General features: G+C 37.4%; 1 protein-coding gene across 12 annotated transcripts in view; it reads right to left on the reverse strand.

The window, feature by feature from the left end:
* ATF6 (activating transcription factor 6) overlaps positions 1 to 18,861 on the reverse strand; it is a 198,343-nt gene that overhangs the window by 58,264 nt on the left and 121,218 nt on the right. Inside the window, exon 15 of one of the 12 annotated variants that reach the window (XM_054687583.2) lies at positions 16,398 to 16,416. The exons of the other annotated variants lie outside the window; for them this stretch is intronic. Coding sequence (XP_054543558.1) covers positions 16,414 to 16,416 — 3 coding nt within the window. The 3' untranslated portion in view covers positions 16,398 to 16,413. Of the gene's footprint in view, positions 1 to 16,397; positions 16,417 to 18,861 lie in introns of those variants that run through there. 12 annotated transcript variants of the gene reach the window in all.

Consider the following 18,861-nt stretch of genomic DNA (forward strand, 5'->3'; position numbering starts at 1 on the left):
AGAGCAAGTTCCTTAATCTGTGTCCTCATTTTCTCTTTAGTAAAATAGGGACAGTAACAACACCTATTGCACCGATTGTTTATAAAGATTAGACAAGTTAGTATTTCAACACTTATAAGTGTTCAATAATTTTTTTTTTAAAAAAAGGGACCAAAAAGTTTGAGGAGAGTGAAGTCCCTGAGGAAATGCAACAGTTAAATGCAACTGATATAGGAAATTTAGATTTGTTGTTTAAGTTTATTCCCTCAACCACATAGTTGAGAGCCATTGTTCCACTACTGAATGAAATAAAGGATGACAGGCACACATGACCAATCCAAACTCTTCAGCCTAGAAATGAAATCTCTTTATAATTTGGTCCCTACTGATTTGGTCTCTCTCCATCATGATCTCACTTGTGTTTATTCCTTTTTATAAACATTAGCACTAACTGCCATAGATATTCTCTACCAATTCAACCAGGAAAAGAAGACACCCCTATATTTTATTTCCTTTAATATAAAAGATGACAGGAGAAAAATAATTGAAGCGCAAGTATTCAAAGCCTCTACTCTATCCCTGTACCTTTTGTAAAGAGGTAAATTTTTGTTTTTGTAAGTGCTGATTAATTGTGTGTGTACTAGGGGCAAGGAAGTAGTGGAGAGCAGAGTTGGAAGAAATTAAATTAAATTAAATTAAAGTTTAATTAAAAGGTATGAGTTATCAGCAGAAAAAAAAGGTCTGGAAGTTGGAAAGATGAAAGAGGTAGATAAAGAAGGGCGGCCTCAGCTGTGGCCTTTGTAGAGGCACACACCTTTACCTGCCCCCACTTCAGATCTTCATTCAAATGTCAATTTCTCAGTGAGGTCTTTCCTAGCCACCTTAGTTAAATTGTACACACACATTACCACCAAACACACCTCCTTTCCTTTCTCTGCTTTACTTTTCTCTCTAACACCTATTATATATCGTTACCTTTATAAATGAGCTCCATGAGCTCCATAACAGCAGACATTTTCATCTGTTTTGTTCATTGGTGAATCCCCAGGATCTACTACAACCTTTCATATAGTAGGTAACCACAAACGATTTATAATGTAAACTAGCTAAAGAGGGCTATTATAATAGCTTTTTAACTAGTTTTTTCCCTAAGGAGGCAAGAATCTCTAAGACCCTTTCAGGTCAAACTATTTTCAAGCCTTTTTGCACTTTGTTGAAATTTACTCTGTTGGTGAAAAAGCAAAGCCAAACTGCTAGGCCTTAGTATAAATCTATGTAGTGGCACCAAGCTAGTCTAGTAGTCACTGTATTCTTCACCGCCACATACAGTAACAATGAATCAGCCAACAAATGAATAAATGAATAAAATATTTTAAAGCCAATTTCAGTTTAGAATATCCTTGTTGAAGCAGTAAAAATTACTAACATTCTCTGTGATGAAAGGGCAAGAACATAAAAAACTGTTTTGCTGCCTACTGAAGCGTAATGGCTATCTCAAGAAAAAGCACTTGGGTGAATGATTTACAAGCTGAACAACCCACTTTTTTCAATACCACTTTTACTTGAAATAATGGCGAATTATTGTTATTCAGGCATGGGTAACCCATTAAGCACTTTTAAAAAATGCAGTAAGCCTGATATTTCAAAGAAAATACTTGACAGTATTTGCAAATTATAAAATTTGGGATTTTGAGTGAAAATCCGAATTTCGGAAACCATGTATCTACCACCATGAGTATGACTTTCTTGATGTGATTCGTGGTGATATTAATGAATGTGATTTTTTGACATTGTATAATGAAATATGTTCATATTTAGAAGATCTGCCTAACTCTTAGTGAACCAGTATCTTCCAAATGAGCAGTGAATGATGTTACAAAATCATGCATGGGTACAAGTTCCATTCAAACTGCAAGATAGATCAATGGATTTTTAATGTTACAGAGGGTAAAAGTATCACTGATATGGCTTTAGATTCTATAGTGCAACTAATCTTTAAAGAAATTACCACTTGCTGAGTTTTTATGTAGTATCAAAACAATAATTCACAATTATTTGAAAAGGCTATTAAAGTACTCCTTCCCTTTGCAACTACTTACCTGCATGAGGGTAGATTTTCTTCATATATTTCAACTAAAAACAATATATTGCAACAGACTGAATACAGAAATATATAAGAATCTTGTTATCTTCCATTAAATCACATATTAAAAATCTGCAAAACTGTAAAACAGTGCTACTCTTCTCACTATTTTTTTTTTTTTTTGCTTTGGGAGATATAATTATTTTCCATTAAAAGTGTTATTTAAAATTAATTGGTTTATTTTTTCAAATAAAACATTAAATATTTTAAACATTTCTTAATTTTTATTTCTACTAATGGCTAATGATATTGAGCACATTTTTATGTGCTATTGGCCATTTGTATATCTTCCTTTGGAGCAATGTCTACTCAAGGGTTGAAAAACTAACTGGTTGGGTACTATACTCATTATTGGGTGATGGGATCATTCATACCCTAAACCTCAGCATCACCCAATATGCCAATGTAACAAATCTGCACATCTACCCCAAATCTAAAATAAAAGTTGAAATTATAAAAAAAGACTAGCCTTAAAAATTACTTCCAATAAATACAAATATTTCATATGTATGACAGACAGAAATATCTGCTTTATTATAGATAAGAATAATGTTTGTTGCTTAATACGACAGAAGAATGTGTAAGTGGGTAACACAGTGATCTATCTACTATAATTTTATATGTCATATGTCATATGTTTACATAACACCATAATGATGTTACTAAGATTATACCCAAAAAAGTATTCTCATATACATGTACTATCCTATATTTGAAAATACTTTTTTTAATCAAAGTTTTCATTTTTCAGTTTCACACAGCATTGCTTAATTATCTATTTCAAATGTAAAACTTTTAAATGTTCTTGTGTAACTGAAGATCATTAGTTTTGTACAAAACTTACAGAATGAACATGTCTCAGCTAATGCATAAATGTATGTCATGATGTGTACATATGCAAAGCAAATAATTAGCATATACTATAACATTAAGGAGATACTTTAAATAAACTACTTTAATCAAGCTATTCTGACTTCATTTGTTGTCAATACTTTTAATCCTCTTTCTAAAAGTATAATCAGAAATTATATTCATAAGTAACATTTTATTCTTCCTACCATACTGTTTGGTTTTTAGACTTCTAGTAATATAATATAATGATGTAGAGTTTAAATGCAAAAGATTATATTTGACTTAATGGCTTCTTATTGAAAATGTTAACTCCCAGTTCAGCAGGCTCGTAAAAATTGCTTCCTAAGAGGTCTCTTTTCATGTCATCTGTTAATTATTTATAAGCAAAAGTTGAGTACTATTCCTCACGTCGTCCATAAATTCTTTAAGTGAAATGACATAAAGGAAACCAGTTTTACGATAGCCTAATTGATATAAACGAGAGTTACGTTCCTACAGCATATTTCTGGCTATAAAAACATCACCAAACTTCTAAATAAAGACCCCAAGCACTTCTAATATTAAATATTGAAATAAATGTGAGCTATACATTTAATAAAAACTAATAAAAACAAGTAAGATAATTTATGCAATTTTTGGTGAATCAGTAAGTGATGGCGGTCGTAGTGATGGTAAGTTAAGTCAATAAATGTTTGTGAAGCAAAAGTTATAAGGATGTGGGAGGAAACTGGAGAAAACCTGTGCAGACACATGGAGAAAACGTGAAAATTCCACACAGACAGTGGTCCCAGCTGGGAACGGATTTTTTTTCTCATCAATGTTATATTGAAATGAAGCTAAACAAAATGACATTTTTTGAGAACCTGCTGTGATCTGAGACGTTTCTTCAACTCTGGACGGGTGCCTAATAGAAGCATTGAAGTAAGCTGTGGAATATATAGGTCATAGGTTCAATAATTCTGTGCCTATCCCACAACGTAAAATGTAAAAAAAATAGCAGAGAAAAATTTCCACCAATAAATATGCAAGACCCAGAGGAATAAGGCAGTGGAGTTTTGAGTTGACTACACTTACTTTATTTAAACTGTTTAAAATGTATGAAATAATTTTTACATGGAATGTTTTGTCTTTTATATTTACTACCAAATAAGACTTAATAAACTTAAGGGAAATTCTTTTTAATCATTTATCAAATGATCTAAATTTTACACATTTAAGAAACTAACTTTTTAAGTACCAAAATCTGGAAGGGTAAATAAAAACATTATGTTCGTGACCACAGAGAATCGGTTTTGAAAAGCAATTTTCAGGATTCTTCATTCTGATATACTAGACTTATTTCTCCCTAACTCTTGGTTAGAAAAGTAATACAGAATTACTGAAGCTGTTAATAGGGTGACACAGTTGATTTCAAATGGGCTTGTAGAGTGTAAAGATTCAGTACAGATGTTTGGAATAACTTGCAGCTGTTGCAGGGTGAATAGGCTTAATGACATCCTGGGAATACTGAAGGAGAACTGCCTGGAGTACTTTAAAATATTTATATTATTGTGATATGAAAAAAATGTTTAATTAGAAGCCAGAAAACAGTGTAGAAACTTCATTGGCCTTTGTTTAATTCTGAATCAGATTTGTAGATGTCTCAATATTCTTAGATATTCCTGGGTACACTTATCCACATATATCCTCTGTTGTAACAAAGTGCCTCCTCTAATAAGAAAGGGGAGAAACGATTTTCTTTAGTTTCATCCAGGTTTGGTTTAGCTCAATTTAATTTAGAATACTTTAGAATTTTACCATATGCAAAACACCATAATGGAAAAAGGGTGAATAAAAAACCCTACACTATTCTCAAGAAACTTATTTAGTGAGGATATACATAAAAATACAGAATACAGGCCTGGCATGGTGGCTCACACCTGTAATCCCAGCACCTTGGGAGGCCGAGGTGGGAGGATCACCTGAGGTCAGGAGTTCAAGACCGGCCTGGCCAACGTGGTGAAACCCTGTCTCTACTAAAAATACAAAAATTAGCTGGGCGTGGTGGCGTGCGCCTATAGTCCCAGCTACTTGGGAGGCTAAGGCAGGAGAATTGCTTGAACCCAGGAGGTGCAGGTTGCAGTGAGCTGAGATCACACCACTGCACTCCAGCCTGGGTGACAGAGTGAGACTCTGTCTCAAAAACACACACACACACACACACACAGAATACAATGAGTACTATATAACTATATTATGGGAATTCAATGAAATCATGGGGATTTAATTGAGTGTTCAAATATTGCTCCTTGAGAAAAAGCCTAACTGCCTATAGGTACTCTCGAGGCACCAGAGGTACGTTATTCTTTCATCCAGATAAAAACACTGGGTAAACGTCTCAATATTCATGCTAAATCTACCCTCTATTTGGTTTATAAAGCATATGGAGCAGCCCTGAATTAGCAATACAGAATATTAGTACTCTAGTCTCTCACCAAAAGCCTGGATATGATATTTAAAAGGCTTGCATAAAGCACATGCTAGCCATCCATTCCTGTAAGCATTCTAAGTTCCAAGACCAAGTTGCACTGTAAGAAGGTTTGGCTTACAATGTTTAGCCTCTCTCTGAATGGCTTTTACTGAACTGTACATTATGAACCAGATGACGAATCAATAAAAATTTACTAGGAGTCAAAAAAATCTATACTTAATGGAAACCCACATCTCCAAAATATACCACAATAGCAGGTTTAGGCTCAACTCCAAGGATCATCTCAGTTACCTTAGAAATCTTAGTTCCAGAGCAGTGTTGTTTAATAGAAATATACTGTGAGGCATATAAGCAAGCCACATATATAACCTTAAAATTTCGGGCACACAAAATAAAAAAGTAAAAGGAAACATATAAATTTAATTTTAATAATCTACTTTATTTAATGTATCCAAAATATTATCACTCAACATGTAAGCAACATAAGCGTTATTAAAATATTTTACTTTTTCTTCACCCTAAGTCTTCAAAATCTAGTGTGTATTTTACACTTACAGCACATCTCAGTTAGGACTAGCTACATTTCAAGACTAGTGACTACTGTACTGACCAGTCCAGCTCTAAAAGATAAACTTCTTTTGGGAAATGACCCTTTCAGGCTTCCTCCCGAACAGAAAACTACAGCTCTTCTTTCCCCTTTTATTCTGTAGGTTTTTTAGGAGGAGCAGCCATGACAAATCTATGTAGCAGTTCTTTGGTGCTGAAGGTTAGAAGGTGGGGGAGGAGTTGGCCAGTAGAATATTTTTATTTATTTTATTTTTTGAGACAGGGTCTCGCTCTGTTTCCCAGGCTGGAGTGCAATGGCACCTTGACTCACTGAAATCGCTGTTTCCCCAGGCTCAAGTGATCCACCCACCCCCGCCTCAGCCTGTGAGTAGCTGGGACTACAGGTGCATGCCACCATGCCCGGCTAATTTTTTGTATTTTAGTAGAGACAGAGTTTCATCGTGTTGCCCAGGCTGGTCTCAAACTCCTGAGCTCAGGCAAGCCGCCCGCTTCAGCCTCCCAAAGTGCTAGGATTACAGGCGTGTGCCACCGAGCCCAGCTCTTTACATAATATTTAATTCAGTAAAAATATTATAGTCCATTCTGAGTTGGAAACATTTCAACTTCTCTTACATTTTGCAGAAAAAAATAACACACAACTTGAAAGGGATGTTAATTTGTTGAAATTTTACTGGTTTGCGTATTTCTGAAAGAACTCTCTTCTAATGTAATTTTATTTACTGATTAGAACATAGTAAAGTGCAGTGAAAAGTGCACTAGCCTGAAATGGAAGATGATTTGACTTCTAGACCTTGTTTTGTCACAGATGAGTTGTGTGCTGCCATATATATCTCTGGTTCTAAATTTCTTCATCTATAAAACAAGGGGCTAAAAGTACACCTCTAAATCTCAAACATCTAAACTGGAAACTATGTATTTATTTAAGAAATTCTAAATACTTCACACTTTCAAAGCAATATTATTTTTCCAATATACTATTGCATAACTTTGTAAAAATGAGATTAAATAATAAAGCTAAAATAAATGGCCAAATTGTAAAAGGAATCTAACTTTACTGATAATAGGTTCAACTCCTGTTCATCTGCACCAGCTAGGTTTTCACCAATAAGTAAAAATAACACAACATTCTCTATGAAAGAGAATTCGTTAAATTCAGTTTACGAATTAGTGAAACATTTTAAATTTGAGTAACTGGGATTACTACACTTCACTAATAAAATTCTGCTACTGACTTGAAGACTCATCAAAATAAAGCAAGCAAAGAAAAATATATACAAATGTATAATCATCCAATATGGAGGCTGGGCATGGTGGCTCATGCCTGTAATTTCAGCACTTTGGGAGGCCGAGGCAGGCAGATCACTTGAGGTCAGGAGTTCAAGACCAGCCTGGCCAATGTGAAGAAACCCTGTTTCTATCAAAATTACAAAAGTTGTGGCACACACCTGTAGTCCCAGCTACTTGGCAGGCTGAGGTGGGAGAATCACTTGAAACCGGGAGGTAGAGGTTGCAGTGAGCCAAGATCGTGCCACTGCACTCCAGCCTGGGCGACAGAATGAGACAAATACATCTATCTATCGATTGATCGATAGATAGAGGGATGTATTTGGCTTCCCATGGATAATTTCAGTTCAAGGTGAGCAGTTATTTCTATGTGTTAGCAGTATAGTTTTCTAATGCAGAGAACAGGGATGGTCCAGCATCTATTTCTGTAACTCACTGGGTCCTTTATTTTTTCTCAAAGATCAGTAATTTTTTAAAATGCCTGATGTCAATGCACTACAGCATTTTCCAGAAATGTTTAAGTGCTGACAGAGGAAGTAGAATTCCCTCCTACTCATACCAAATCATGAAAGCTGAAACAGTTCATCTAATCAGTATAAGGCATGAATGCTTTCTTGTACATATTTTTAGAGGTAATTAAATGCTCTAGGGGGAGGGAAAAAGCACTGAGTAATAAAATGATCAGATATGTTGCTAAAGCTATTATGAAGCCCCAACCTAAAAGCAGAGTAAAATCCTATTCTAAATATCTAGACATTCTCACAGTCATATAGGCACATTTCCTCCCAGCTACTTGATCTCTATGTTCCATACTCTAATCACAATTCCTGCCTCAGACAAGCATCATTTTCACAATTAGGAAACAGAGCCTTAAAAATATTTGGGGGGATGGATGTATCTGTTATCTGAATCAGGGGATATCTATCAAACGAAGTTATAATATTAGATTGGATTTAAATGCAGATGTTTATCCTCTATAAAAGTAGGCATATACTATATTGCAATGATGTAAAAACATATATGCATCCTTTAAAATAAGTAAAACACACACAAATAGTAATGATTTTGTTAGGCTAATAAACCATAGGTGATTTCTCCTTTTATACTTTTCAAATTTCTGACCATTGAGATGGTACTTTTGAAATTAAAAAGCTTTTTATTTATTTATTTTTTTGACACAGGTTCTCACTCTGTCAGCCAAGCTGGAGTGCAGTGGCATGATCTCAGCTTACTACAACTTCTGCCTCCTGGGTTCAAGCAATTCTCCCACCTCAGCCTCCAGAGTAGCTGGGACTACAGGTACACACCACCATGCCCAGCTAACTTTGGTAATTTTTGCTTGAGACAGGGTTTCACTATGTTGGCCAGGCTGTTCTTGAACTGACTTCAAGTGTTCTGCCCACCTTGGCCGCCCAAAGTGCTGGGATTACAGGCATGAGCCACTGCATCTGGCCTGAAATTAAAAATCACTTAAATTGATCACACAGTTATCTATTAATGGTTGAGACTACTTGGTAAGAATTCTATATAAATATGTAAACCTCATAAAGACTACAAAATAGGACAGGCACAGCAGCTCACGCCTGTAATCCCAGCACTTTGGGAGGCCAAGGCGGGTGGCTCACGAGGTCAAGAGTTCCAGGTCAGCCTGGCCGAGATGGTGAAACCCCGTCTCTGCTAAAAATACAAAAAAAAATTAGCTGGGCTTAGTGGTGGGCGCCTGTAATCCCAGCTACTCGGGAGGCTGAGGCAGAGAATTGCTTAAACCTGGTAGGTGGAGGATGCAGTGAGCCAAGATCACGCCACTACACTCCAGCCTGGGTGACAGAGTGAAACTCTGTCTCAAAAAAAAAAAAAAAAAAAAGACTACAAAACAAATGTTGCCTCTAATAACCAAAGAAAAATTTATAAACGATTCAGTAATTTTTTAAAACTAAGCCCAAACATTTAAGAAGTTTGAAGTTTAAGAACTTTAAGACTCTTCTCCATCATTTATGTGGTTTAAGAAAGACATTTCACTCAATCATAACAATTAGATCTACTAATTTCAACTTCCAATCAAATTTTAGTGGCCTTCATGTTTTAGTTTTAGAATTTAAAACTAAAATTAATTCCAAAATAAGTTTTTAAAACCATTTCTTAAAAAAAAAAAAAAAACACCTGCTCAATTCAGCTGCCATCTTAAAAGGAACAAAAACGTGGCTTCAAGTATCAAGTACTAATAACAGGCAAATGATTCACATTGGATACCATATTGTAACACCAGTTCCTAAGTTTATTATTATAAAAGTTTTTCCAATCATTTGCAAGAAAGGGGAAAATCACAAAGAGATTAATTTTTGCAGAAGTAGGGACTTTATAAAGTATTCCAGAGCCAACTTAATTTGATACAGAGTTGGAAAAAGGTGAAAAATGCATATACCAGAAATCTTTAACTACAAAGGACATATTTTCTCAGTAAAAGGCATGCCAGGGATTGGAGAAAATTTATTTCAATCTGTCATAAAGCTTGACAGTTTGAGTAAAAGAAACAAGCAAAAGATGATTATATTATGTGAGGAACAGATATGTTAAGTCTTAGATGATTAACATTAGTTGAAAAATTAAGCAACATTTGTTCTTCCCTTACATTGTCCATTATACACTTGTGTGCAATTAAAACCTGTCAAATGGTATGAACTGATTTAGGGTTCCCGGCACTTTTCTGACTCAGATAGAACACCTTACAGGGAAAATAAAAAGAACTCTTTTTACTTGAAGGGGAAGGAAGTAAGACGTCTTTCTATTAGGCAATACCTTTTGCTGTTGTTGCTTTTTAAGCACAGATTTGAAAGACGCACGCTTTTCAGAAGGTCGACAAAAGAATAGTTTCACTTGTTATCATCTTTCAGGAGTTTACTTTGAAAATAAAGTTTCCGTGGCGGGGCGCAGTGGCTCACGCCTGTAATCCCAGCACTTTAGGAGGCTGAGGCTGGCAGATCACCTGAGGTCAGGAGTTTGAGACCAGCCTGACCAACATGGAGAAACCCCGTCTCTACTAAAAATACAAAATTAGTTGGGCATGGTGTCACATGCCTGTAATCCCAGCTACTTGGGAGGCTGAGGCAGGAGAATCCCTTGAACCTGGGAGGTGGAGGCTGCAGTGAGTCGAGATCGCGCCACTGCACTCCAGCCTGGGCAACAAGAGCGAAACTCCATCTCAAAAAAAAGAAAGAAAGAAAGAAAGAAAATAAAGTTTCCACTAAACCAGTGTATGATTTTTCTAATCTACATAGGTTAGAATAGACTCACAGTGCAGTAATTTATCTTACCTGCAAATGAAATCTGGAAATGCTGAACTTTAAAAATACCAACCACGTAGCTTACTGTTGAGAAGACAATGGCTTCCCCTCAACGACGTAGCAAAAGAACACAAAGCCACATTTTAGAGTCTTTAAAGAATGACCCGCCAGGCGCGGTGGCTCACGCCTGTAATCCCAGCACTTTGGGAGGCCAAGGCGGGTGGATCACCTGAGGTCAGGAGTTCGAGACCAGCCTGGCCAACATGGCAAAACCCCGTCTCTACTAAAAATACAAAAATTAGCTGGGTGTGGTGGCATGCGCCTGTAGTCCCAGGTACTAAGGGAGGCTGAGGCAGGAGAATCTCTTGAACCTGGGAGGCAGAGGCTGCAGTGAGCTGAGATCGCGCCACTGCACTCCACACTCCAGCCTGGATGACAGAGCGCGACTCCATCTCAAAAAAAAAAAAAAAAAAAAAAAAAAAGAATGACCTGTATAACCTGAGAGGGAAATGCTAATGAGGGACTTTAAGAAATATCTAAGAGACAAAAAGAAAGGGCAATGAAAATCAACTGGGGGAAAAAGTATTATGGGATACAAAGCTTGATGGATTTAGCAGAGACTTAAAGAGACAAATGGATATACAGAAGAAATTCTAAATTGTGTAAAAAGAAATGAAGATCCTGAGATGATAGAAGGTTATGGAAGGAAGTCATTTTCCACAGATTCCTCTTTTCATTCTAAGGGAAGTAGATGTCCATTTGTTTAGAATAATTAAAATATATTACTCTTTGCTTACTTTTCTTACCCATCAGAGTTGAAAAATATCAAGTGTATGAGTCCACTTGATGTAGGAAATTATCATCTGAATTGTCCACATCTGAAAATTAAAGCTCAGATAAGCACACTCAGGCCATCACAAAATTTTATAACCAAGTTTTATTTCAATCTGTTAAACTGGAGGCATACAATGACCTAAGCATATCCCTTTAAACTCCGTTCCTTGCAAAAACAGAAAAATGATGGTGTAAAAGGAGCATTTCTGTAAGTTTGAACAAAGTTCAATGGATAGCAGAACTTTAGGAAAAACTTCATTTAACTTTAAGATTTAGTTTTTAAGTAGCCCCTAAAACCATTCAATGTCGCTAAGGCCATAATAAAGAAACTTTGGCCAACATTTATCTACAAAGCTGCTTTTTAAAATGGCAGTCTTTTCTTTTTGATGGTTTGTCCCCATTCTCCTCACAAAAGGAAAATCATATAAAAATTACACCAAAAGATGATTCAGTATGAGGATAAGCTGTATGAAATTCTAAATGGTAACACACATTTCCAGTAATTTCATGACCTGTAGAGTCATTAATAACCAGCCTTCTAGGTGCCTAAACAGCTCCGCCAACTCCTGAAGGCAAGTGGGGTGGAGAAAGGCTATCAGTATAGGTTATCACGGTTGGTGCTCCGAGGGATCTTGATCTTCTCGATGTTTTTAAGGATTACATCACGCAAGGTGGCATACTCGTTCCGTAGGTACAGCAGGATCTGGCGCACACTCAGGTACTCGTTTTCGTCGACCTCTGCTACAGTGCAGCGATAATCTTCCACTTGGGGGTACTTCACTATCTTGGATACCAACTTGGCCTAGGTGTTGTAGTAGGTGGAGAAGCCGCATAGAGAGGAGGCCGCTGTGCTCTCCACGGTCCACGGCTGGTCCACAGTGTCTTCCTGGATAGACACCCTGAAGTTGTTGCCGTCCTCCACCTTCAGGATAAGCGGGTGCACCTACATCTGCACTGTGTTGCATTTTTCTCTCAGCAGCTTGATCTCAGGTTTCACCCACTCAGTCAGCTCCACCAGATGCTGGTTGCTCCGCAGAAGCTGTCCCTCGCTGCCAAGCAGTGCTGGGACCTTGATGGAGAACTGAGTCAGCAGAACTGGCAGATTTTGGTTGGGCCCATCTCCCACGTTGCCTGGGGTGGCCAGGGGCTCCGAGGTTGGCACCGAATGGATTCTGGACAGGTCTTGCAGCCGGAGCTCCTGAACTCGGCTATTCAGCTCCAAGACCTTCTGAGGAAAGAAGGTGGGCACGAGATCCTCGGCCTCCTGGGCGATACGGGCTCGAAACAAATCTACTTTCCCCTGCATGTCCGGCTCTAGCTTCAGCAGAAAAGCCATGGCTTCTAGAGGCGTCGAGCTTTGGGGTGGACACGACCCGGGTTTTACACCCGCCTTGGCCATCTGTGCTTGGGCCTCGCCGCCGCCACAACTCCCAACAGACCACTCCAGAAATTATGTCATAGGGTCCCAGAAGCCAACATGGCTGGAAAGGAAGTGGTGCAGCAGGAAGTCACGCCCCCGCCCAAGTCCTCTAGACGCCTTCAGCAGGCTGACCTGCATCCCCAGCCCTACTGGGCTCTGTGTGCTGAGGTTTGGGGCCAATCCGCTAGAGCATCGAGGACCACATGTTAGCAGAGAACCAGCCGGATCTAGTTCCCGAAGCCGCCCTTCCACCTACCTGGCGGCCTGGCTGGCGGGTCGCCTGACTATGAAAGACAGTTCCAAAGAATGTCGTTTAAGTAAGCATTGTGAAGACCTGTTAATGGCAAGGCGGCATACTTACATGGGAGCTCAACAAATCGACAATCCCTGGGTCAAAAATATACAATCTCTTTTGAAAAGAACCTCACCAAATGGGGTCTCCAGAGCAAGGTTCACTTCTGGGGAGCCCTAAGTCACACCTTTACAGGTAACCTGGACCTAATCCTTGCTTTCTCTGTAGAAAATCAGAAGTGGTTCATTTCACTGTGGTATTTAAATCAGGTTAGCAAACTTCCGAGATCTTTAATTTACATTACAAATGTTAAGTTATATGACTCTTCCTAAACTCATCTTTTTGGGGACAATTAACAAAATCTGAATCTGGACTGTAGATTAAAGATCAAGGTCAAATTACCTGAATTTGACAACTGCATTGTGGTTATGGAGGTGAATACCCTTGTTTCTAGGAGATACTACATTTTTAAGGTATGAAGTGATATAATGTAGTATTTAACCTGTTCTCAGAGAGTTCACAAAAATAAATTGTATGTGTGTAAAGAAACAGAATGAGGGAAAATGTTAAAAACTGATATATCTGCATAAAGGGTGTATGGGAGTTCAGTATTCATGTGAATTTTCTGTAAGTTTGAAATTATTTCAAAATAAAAAGTGAAAAAATTACCTTTTCCCTAAAGGCTTTCAGAATTATAAAGACAAATTCTGTGCTCTTCTAAAATTTCATTCTACTTATTTATATTCATTTTCCTTCCCCTGAAATATTTTCCTTTTGTTCTTTGTAACACCACAAAATCCATGCTTTTGAATTTTATACTAAAATTATTGACATTTGAATCAAAAAGATTCTCAAGATGCTTTAGTACAGTTAGGTTCATATGTAACTGTCACCTCAGACTGTAAACTCCAGGACAGGGGCCAAGTCTTGATTTGTTTCCATTGTATCTGGCACAATGCCTGACATGGAGCAGGTGCTCAATACACGTCTGATGAAATGATCTTCCAATTAGTAAGATTTTGGATAACCGTAACTTCCCATGATTTAGAACTCAGAAGAAAGTGTCAACAGGATAAACATGTTGTTATAGCTTGGGTTCCCCAGCAAGCTGACTCTGAGAGTGTGCTTACAGGAAGTTTATTAGGGATTGTTCTTGTGATAAACACCTGTGGAAGGGAAGCAACAGCAGAGGGAGAAGTTGACTTCAGTACAATCTCAAGGCCTCAGCGGACCCCATGGAAAACTGGGAAAGGTCCTTCAGGGTTGTCTTGAGTTGGGGACAAGGCAATTCCTGAAGAAGGCTGTCTGGCAGCAGGACTTCCAGCTGTTGGGAAATAACCCTTTAGTCCTGAAAGGGAACTTAGGGAATGCATTATAGCTTCAACTATACACATGTGCCATATTAGGATACCTATACTAACAAGGCAGCAATCTATGTTCAAGACAAGTATGTTCAGTCCCAATTAGGAGTTGAAAATCAAAGATGGTTTCTGTGTTCAGATTGCTTCAAGGCTTGTAGGAGTGTGATAAAGGATGCAGTAAAGAGAATTATATATGGGTGGTACATGAGGGAGGGGATAAGGGTGTATATGTATGTGGTTGTATATGCGGTGGAGGTATTGGGGAACTACTGGCAAGCTGGATCTCAAGGTATAAGGAAAAGTGTCAGGAAATAAGGCAGGAGAGGTATGGACCAGCTCGTGGAAGCTGGCCCCTGTTTGCCATGCTTAAGGAACTTGGATTTAATAGAAGCCAACCAAGGAATTTAGGCAGGGAAAAATACATGATGGATGATATGAAGGATGGAGGTGGATTTGAAGGAGAGACTAAAGGAAGAGAGACTGCTGCCATAATCCAAATGAGGAAGTATGCCTCATTTAAAGCAGTGGTGATGAGGTTGAAGAGACATATCAAGAGAGCTTTATAAAGTAAAATTAACAGTACTTGGTGATAGTTTTGGATATAGAGAAATGAGAAAAGGTAGAATTAAACACTATGTAACTTTTTTTTTAACCTGGGGAAAGAATTTTTATTTATAGTTACATTAAACCTCCCCCAAGAGGTGAATTAGATACACATTTTTACACACTCATATTTACTACATTCAAGCTAGGGGAATCTAGATAAGGCTATCAAACAGAAAAGGAAAATCAAATATTGACCACAATTTTCCCAAATCCTGATCTTCTTCATAACTTTGGCTATAAAAGATTACTATGTAATTATTATGGAAATTCCCTTTTATACCCAAAACATCTTCAATGGTATATACGGTTTAACAAATGGTTACTCTATTTTCAAAAAGTAAATACTTCTAGTTGCTCTTTTAAAAAAGCAGGGAAGTTTCTTTCAATGATTCATGCAGCCATTTATATGGAATTATTTTCTTTAGTTGTCTGATGATAGAATATGAAATCCTTTAGGGGATTCAGCTGTTCTTTTTTCTGGTATGATGTAAGAGTTTTATTTATTCATAATGTTTCCTGTTCTTGTTAATGAGAGTAATGGTTGATAGGAAAATAACAGCCCCTAATTTTTCTTCCCTCATAGACTGTCAGCAATCAGCAGTTGTTTTTTAAAAAGTTATTTAATGCACTTGCATGCCTTGATTTGATCCATGAAATTAATACTGAATGCTAACAGGTTGTAGAACGTCAGGGACAGCTGTGTAGAGTATAGTCTTGTTCAGGTCAGTTTCTCCTTTCTCCACAGCCCAGCAGGATTCATCATGTACTGGTGCCAATAACTGACACACCACTCTTCTTTTAGGAATACTTAGAGATTTATGGATTGATTTATCCTTTTATATGTCCTCCAACTCTGAAACCCTGTGAAGAAGCGATTCTGGGGTCCTATGTGTGAATTCCATTTATAGAACCTATTCTAAGCAACATATTATATCACAACTATTAGACATAAAGGTAGCCTTGAGCTATGGATTGGGATTTAATCCTTAGAAATACATATTTTTCACTGATTTCTCTGTCTATAAAAGTTAGGAGAAATATAATTAGTGGGACTAAATCTAGATCATCTTAAAACTCTGATGGGTGATAACAATTATCCCCTTTACAAAGTTCTTCATCTCCAGGTTGCAGTGGATCTTACATTACCTAGCCCAAGGGCTTTATTTACCTCTTACGAACACTTGGTAGTGAGCATCATAAAATGCTTCAGGCCGAGTGCAGTGGCTCAAGCCTGTAATCCCAGCACTTTAGGAGGCCAAGGCAGGCAGATCAGTTGAGGTCACGAGCTCGAGACCAGACTGGCCAACATGGTGAAACCCCGTCTCTACTAAAAAAAAGCACAAAAATTAGCCAGGTGTGGTGGCATATGCCTGTAATTCCAGCCACTCGGGAGGCTTAGGCAGGAGAACAGATTGAACCCAGGAGGTGGAGGTTGCAGTGAGCTGAGATTGCACCACTGCACTCCAGTATGGGTGACAGAGCGAGACTCCCTCTCAAAAAAAAAAAAAAAAAAAAAAAGCTTCATTTTACAATGTAGTTAAGGTTGACAAATATATCACTTCCCTTCCTTCATTCTTTCTTCTAGACCACTGCAAGTTAAGGGTACAGAAACAAACAACGTAGAGGTACTTGCTGCAATGTCTCTTTGTCGACTGTAGTTGCCAATTCAGTGTCTCTAGAACTGTCTCCAAATCTAATATGTGCATGCATGCCTTTAAATGAAGAGGAGTGGCAATACAGGACTGTGGTTAAGTCCATGAAGTTGGCTTAACACGTCGAATCCTGACTTTGCTACTTATTAGCTGTGTGACACTGGCTAAGTTATGTAACCTCTCTGTGCTTCACTTTGTAGTTGTAAAACTATAAGTACACTTACGCACCACATAATGATGTGTCTGTCAACAATGGACCGCATGTACTATGGTGGTCCCATGAGATTATAATGGAACATATATAGAAATCTGACACATGGCACTTAATGTTGGTGATGCAGATCAAGTAGGGGAAATGACTGACATTCAGTAACATGGCTAAGAAATTTGGTTTTCCATATGAAAAAATAAATATAAACAAAGATATACATCTAGGTTTGTGCAAGTATACTCTATGACATTTGTACAATGAAGAAATTGCCTGACAATGCATTTCCTAGAATGTATCCCATTGCTAAGTGACGTATAACTGTATAAGATGTTTCTAGAATTTAGTTTTTATATGTATTTAATAAACATAAGTCAATGCTGGAGAAAATTTCTTCGTTTAACAGGAATTGCAAACAATTACAGAGTTATCTTCCTGAAATGCAAGTCTGATCATATTTCTGTCTTCTACAGGTTAAGAACCAAACTTCATGATCTGGACCCTGCCATCTTTTATTTCCTAGAACTGACTACATTCCAACAATTCTCTCACTCATCCTGTGTGCTTACATATTCACCTCTCTGTCTGAAATGCCACACTGCCTCATCTTCCTCCCACTCTCTACCCTACTCATCCTTCTATAACCAACTCTATTGCTTTCTGAAAAATTTGATACTACCTCCTCCTTCCTTGACGAATGTAGTGCTCTTGGCACAAGTAAAATAGTGTAATGATATCTACCTCATAAAGCTGTTGAAAGGATTAAATGAAATGACTTCTATAAAACAGCTAGGACACTAAATGCTTCAAACATAGTAGTTTTATTTATAATCTCAGTATTCTGCAGGATGTCTCTTTTATAGTTCCTATCCCAGTATGAAATTTTGGATTTACAAGTCACTTTTCTCTACAATAATAAATTCCTTGAGAACAAGGATTTTAGCTTATTTGTCTTTATACAGTCTATGGTAGCACAGTGCCTGGTAACAGTAAGTGTTCAATGAACATCTACTGAATGAATAAACAATGAAGCAAAACAGAATAAAATTTTATCAGACAGAAGCCGACTAGCAAAAGAGATGGGACTTTCAAGCAACTTATCTTTTTCTTTTTTCCTCTGAAAAAAATGTTGAATTATATTATATTATATAAAAACCCACTTTGGAAATCTAACAGGAATCTTCTGGGCTTTATACAGGAAAGGTAGGAAATATATTTCTTTTTTCCTCCCATCAATAGCATACAGCTTCACATTCTGCTTTTGACTGTGGTAACATGCCAGAATTCTACTAGTTACAGTATTACTTAGTTCTAAAAAACAGGCCTCACTTAAATAACTGGAGTTCATCTGTAGAACAGTAGTTACGCAGTACTACATGTTTGTGCAAAAGGAACATACTGGGGAGTACTAGAGAGGTACACACAAGGAATGGGGTGATGCTGGCTCTGACTCATGCTCCTACTGTTTATTTATAGCTTCTTATTAATATAGGATTTGTTTTATTTGGCAAAAATACAAGATTTCAACTGACTGAGAGAGGAAGATGTAAGAAAATGCCTAAACATAAAACTTCTACAGCTGAATAATAATCTGTAGCTCAGTGCTGTATCAACAGGCTCCCCAGGGGATGGTGCAAACTGAAACCACTCCAGAATTACAAATTTCATGAGCTGCAGACTTTACTGCTAAAAGTAAAGTAGTGGTTAACCAAAGATTTTATTCCTCTATAGACACCTCCATTTATAAATGCTAAATTCACTAGTTGGAGTTAGATTTTTAGAGTAGTGTACAAAATATTTACGATGAGTTCCTAATTACTTTAAATAATTTTCGCCAGCAGCAAACAGTCAAAAGCAAATTTAAAAAGAGAAGCCAAAGAATTTATATGCTTAAAATGGAAACATTTCTCAA

This window comes from Pan troglodytes, chromosome 1 (assembly GCF_028858775.2).
Source record: "Pan troglodytes isolate AG18354 chromosome 1, NHGRI_mPanTro3-v2.0_pri, whole genome shotgun sequence".
NCBI classification, from domain to species: Eukaryota; Metazoa; Chordata; class Mammalia; order Primates; family Hominidae; genus Pan; species Pan troglodytes.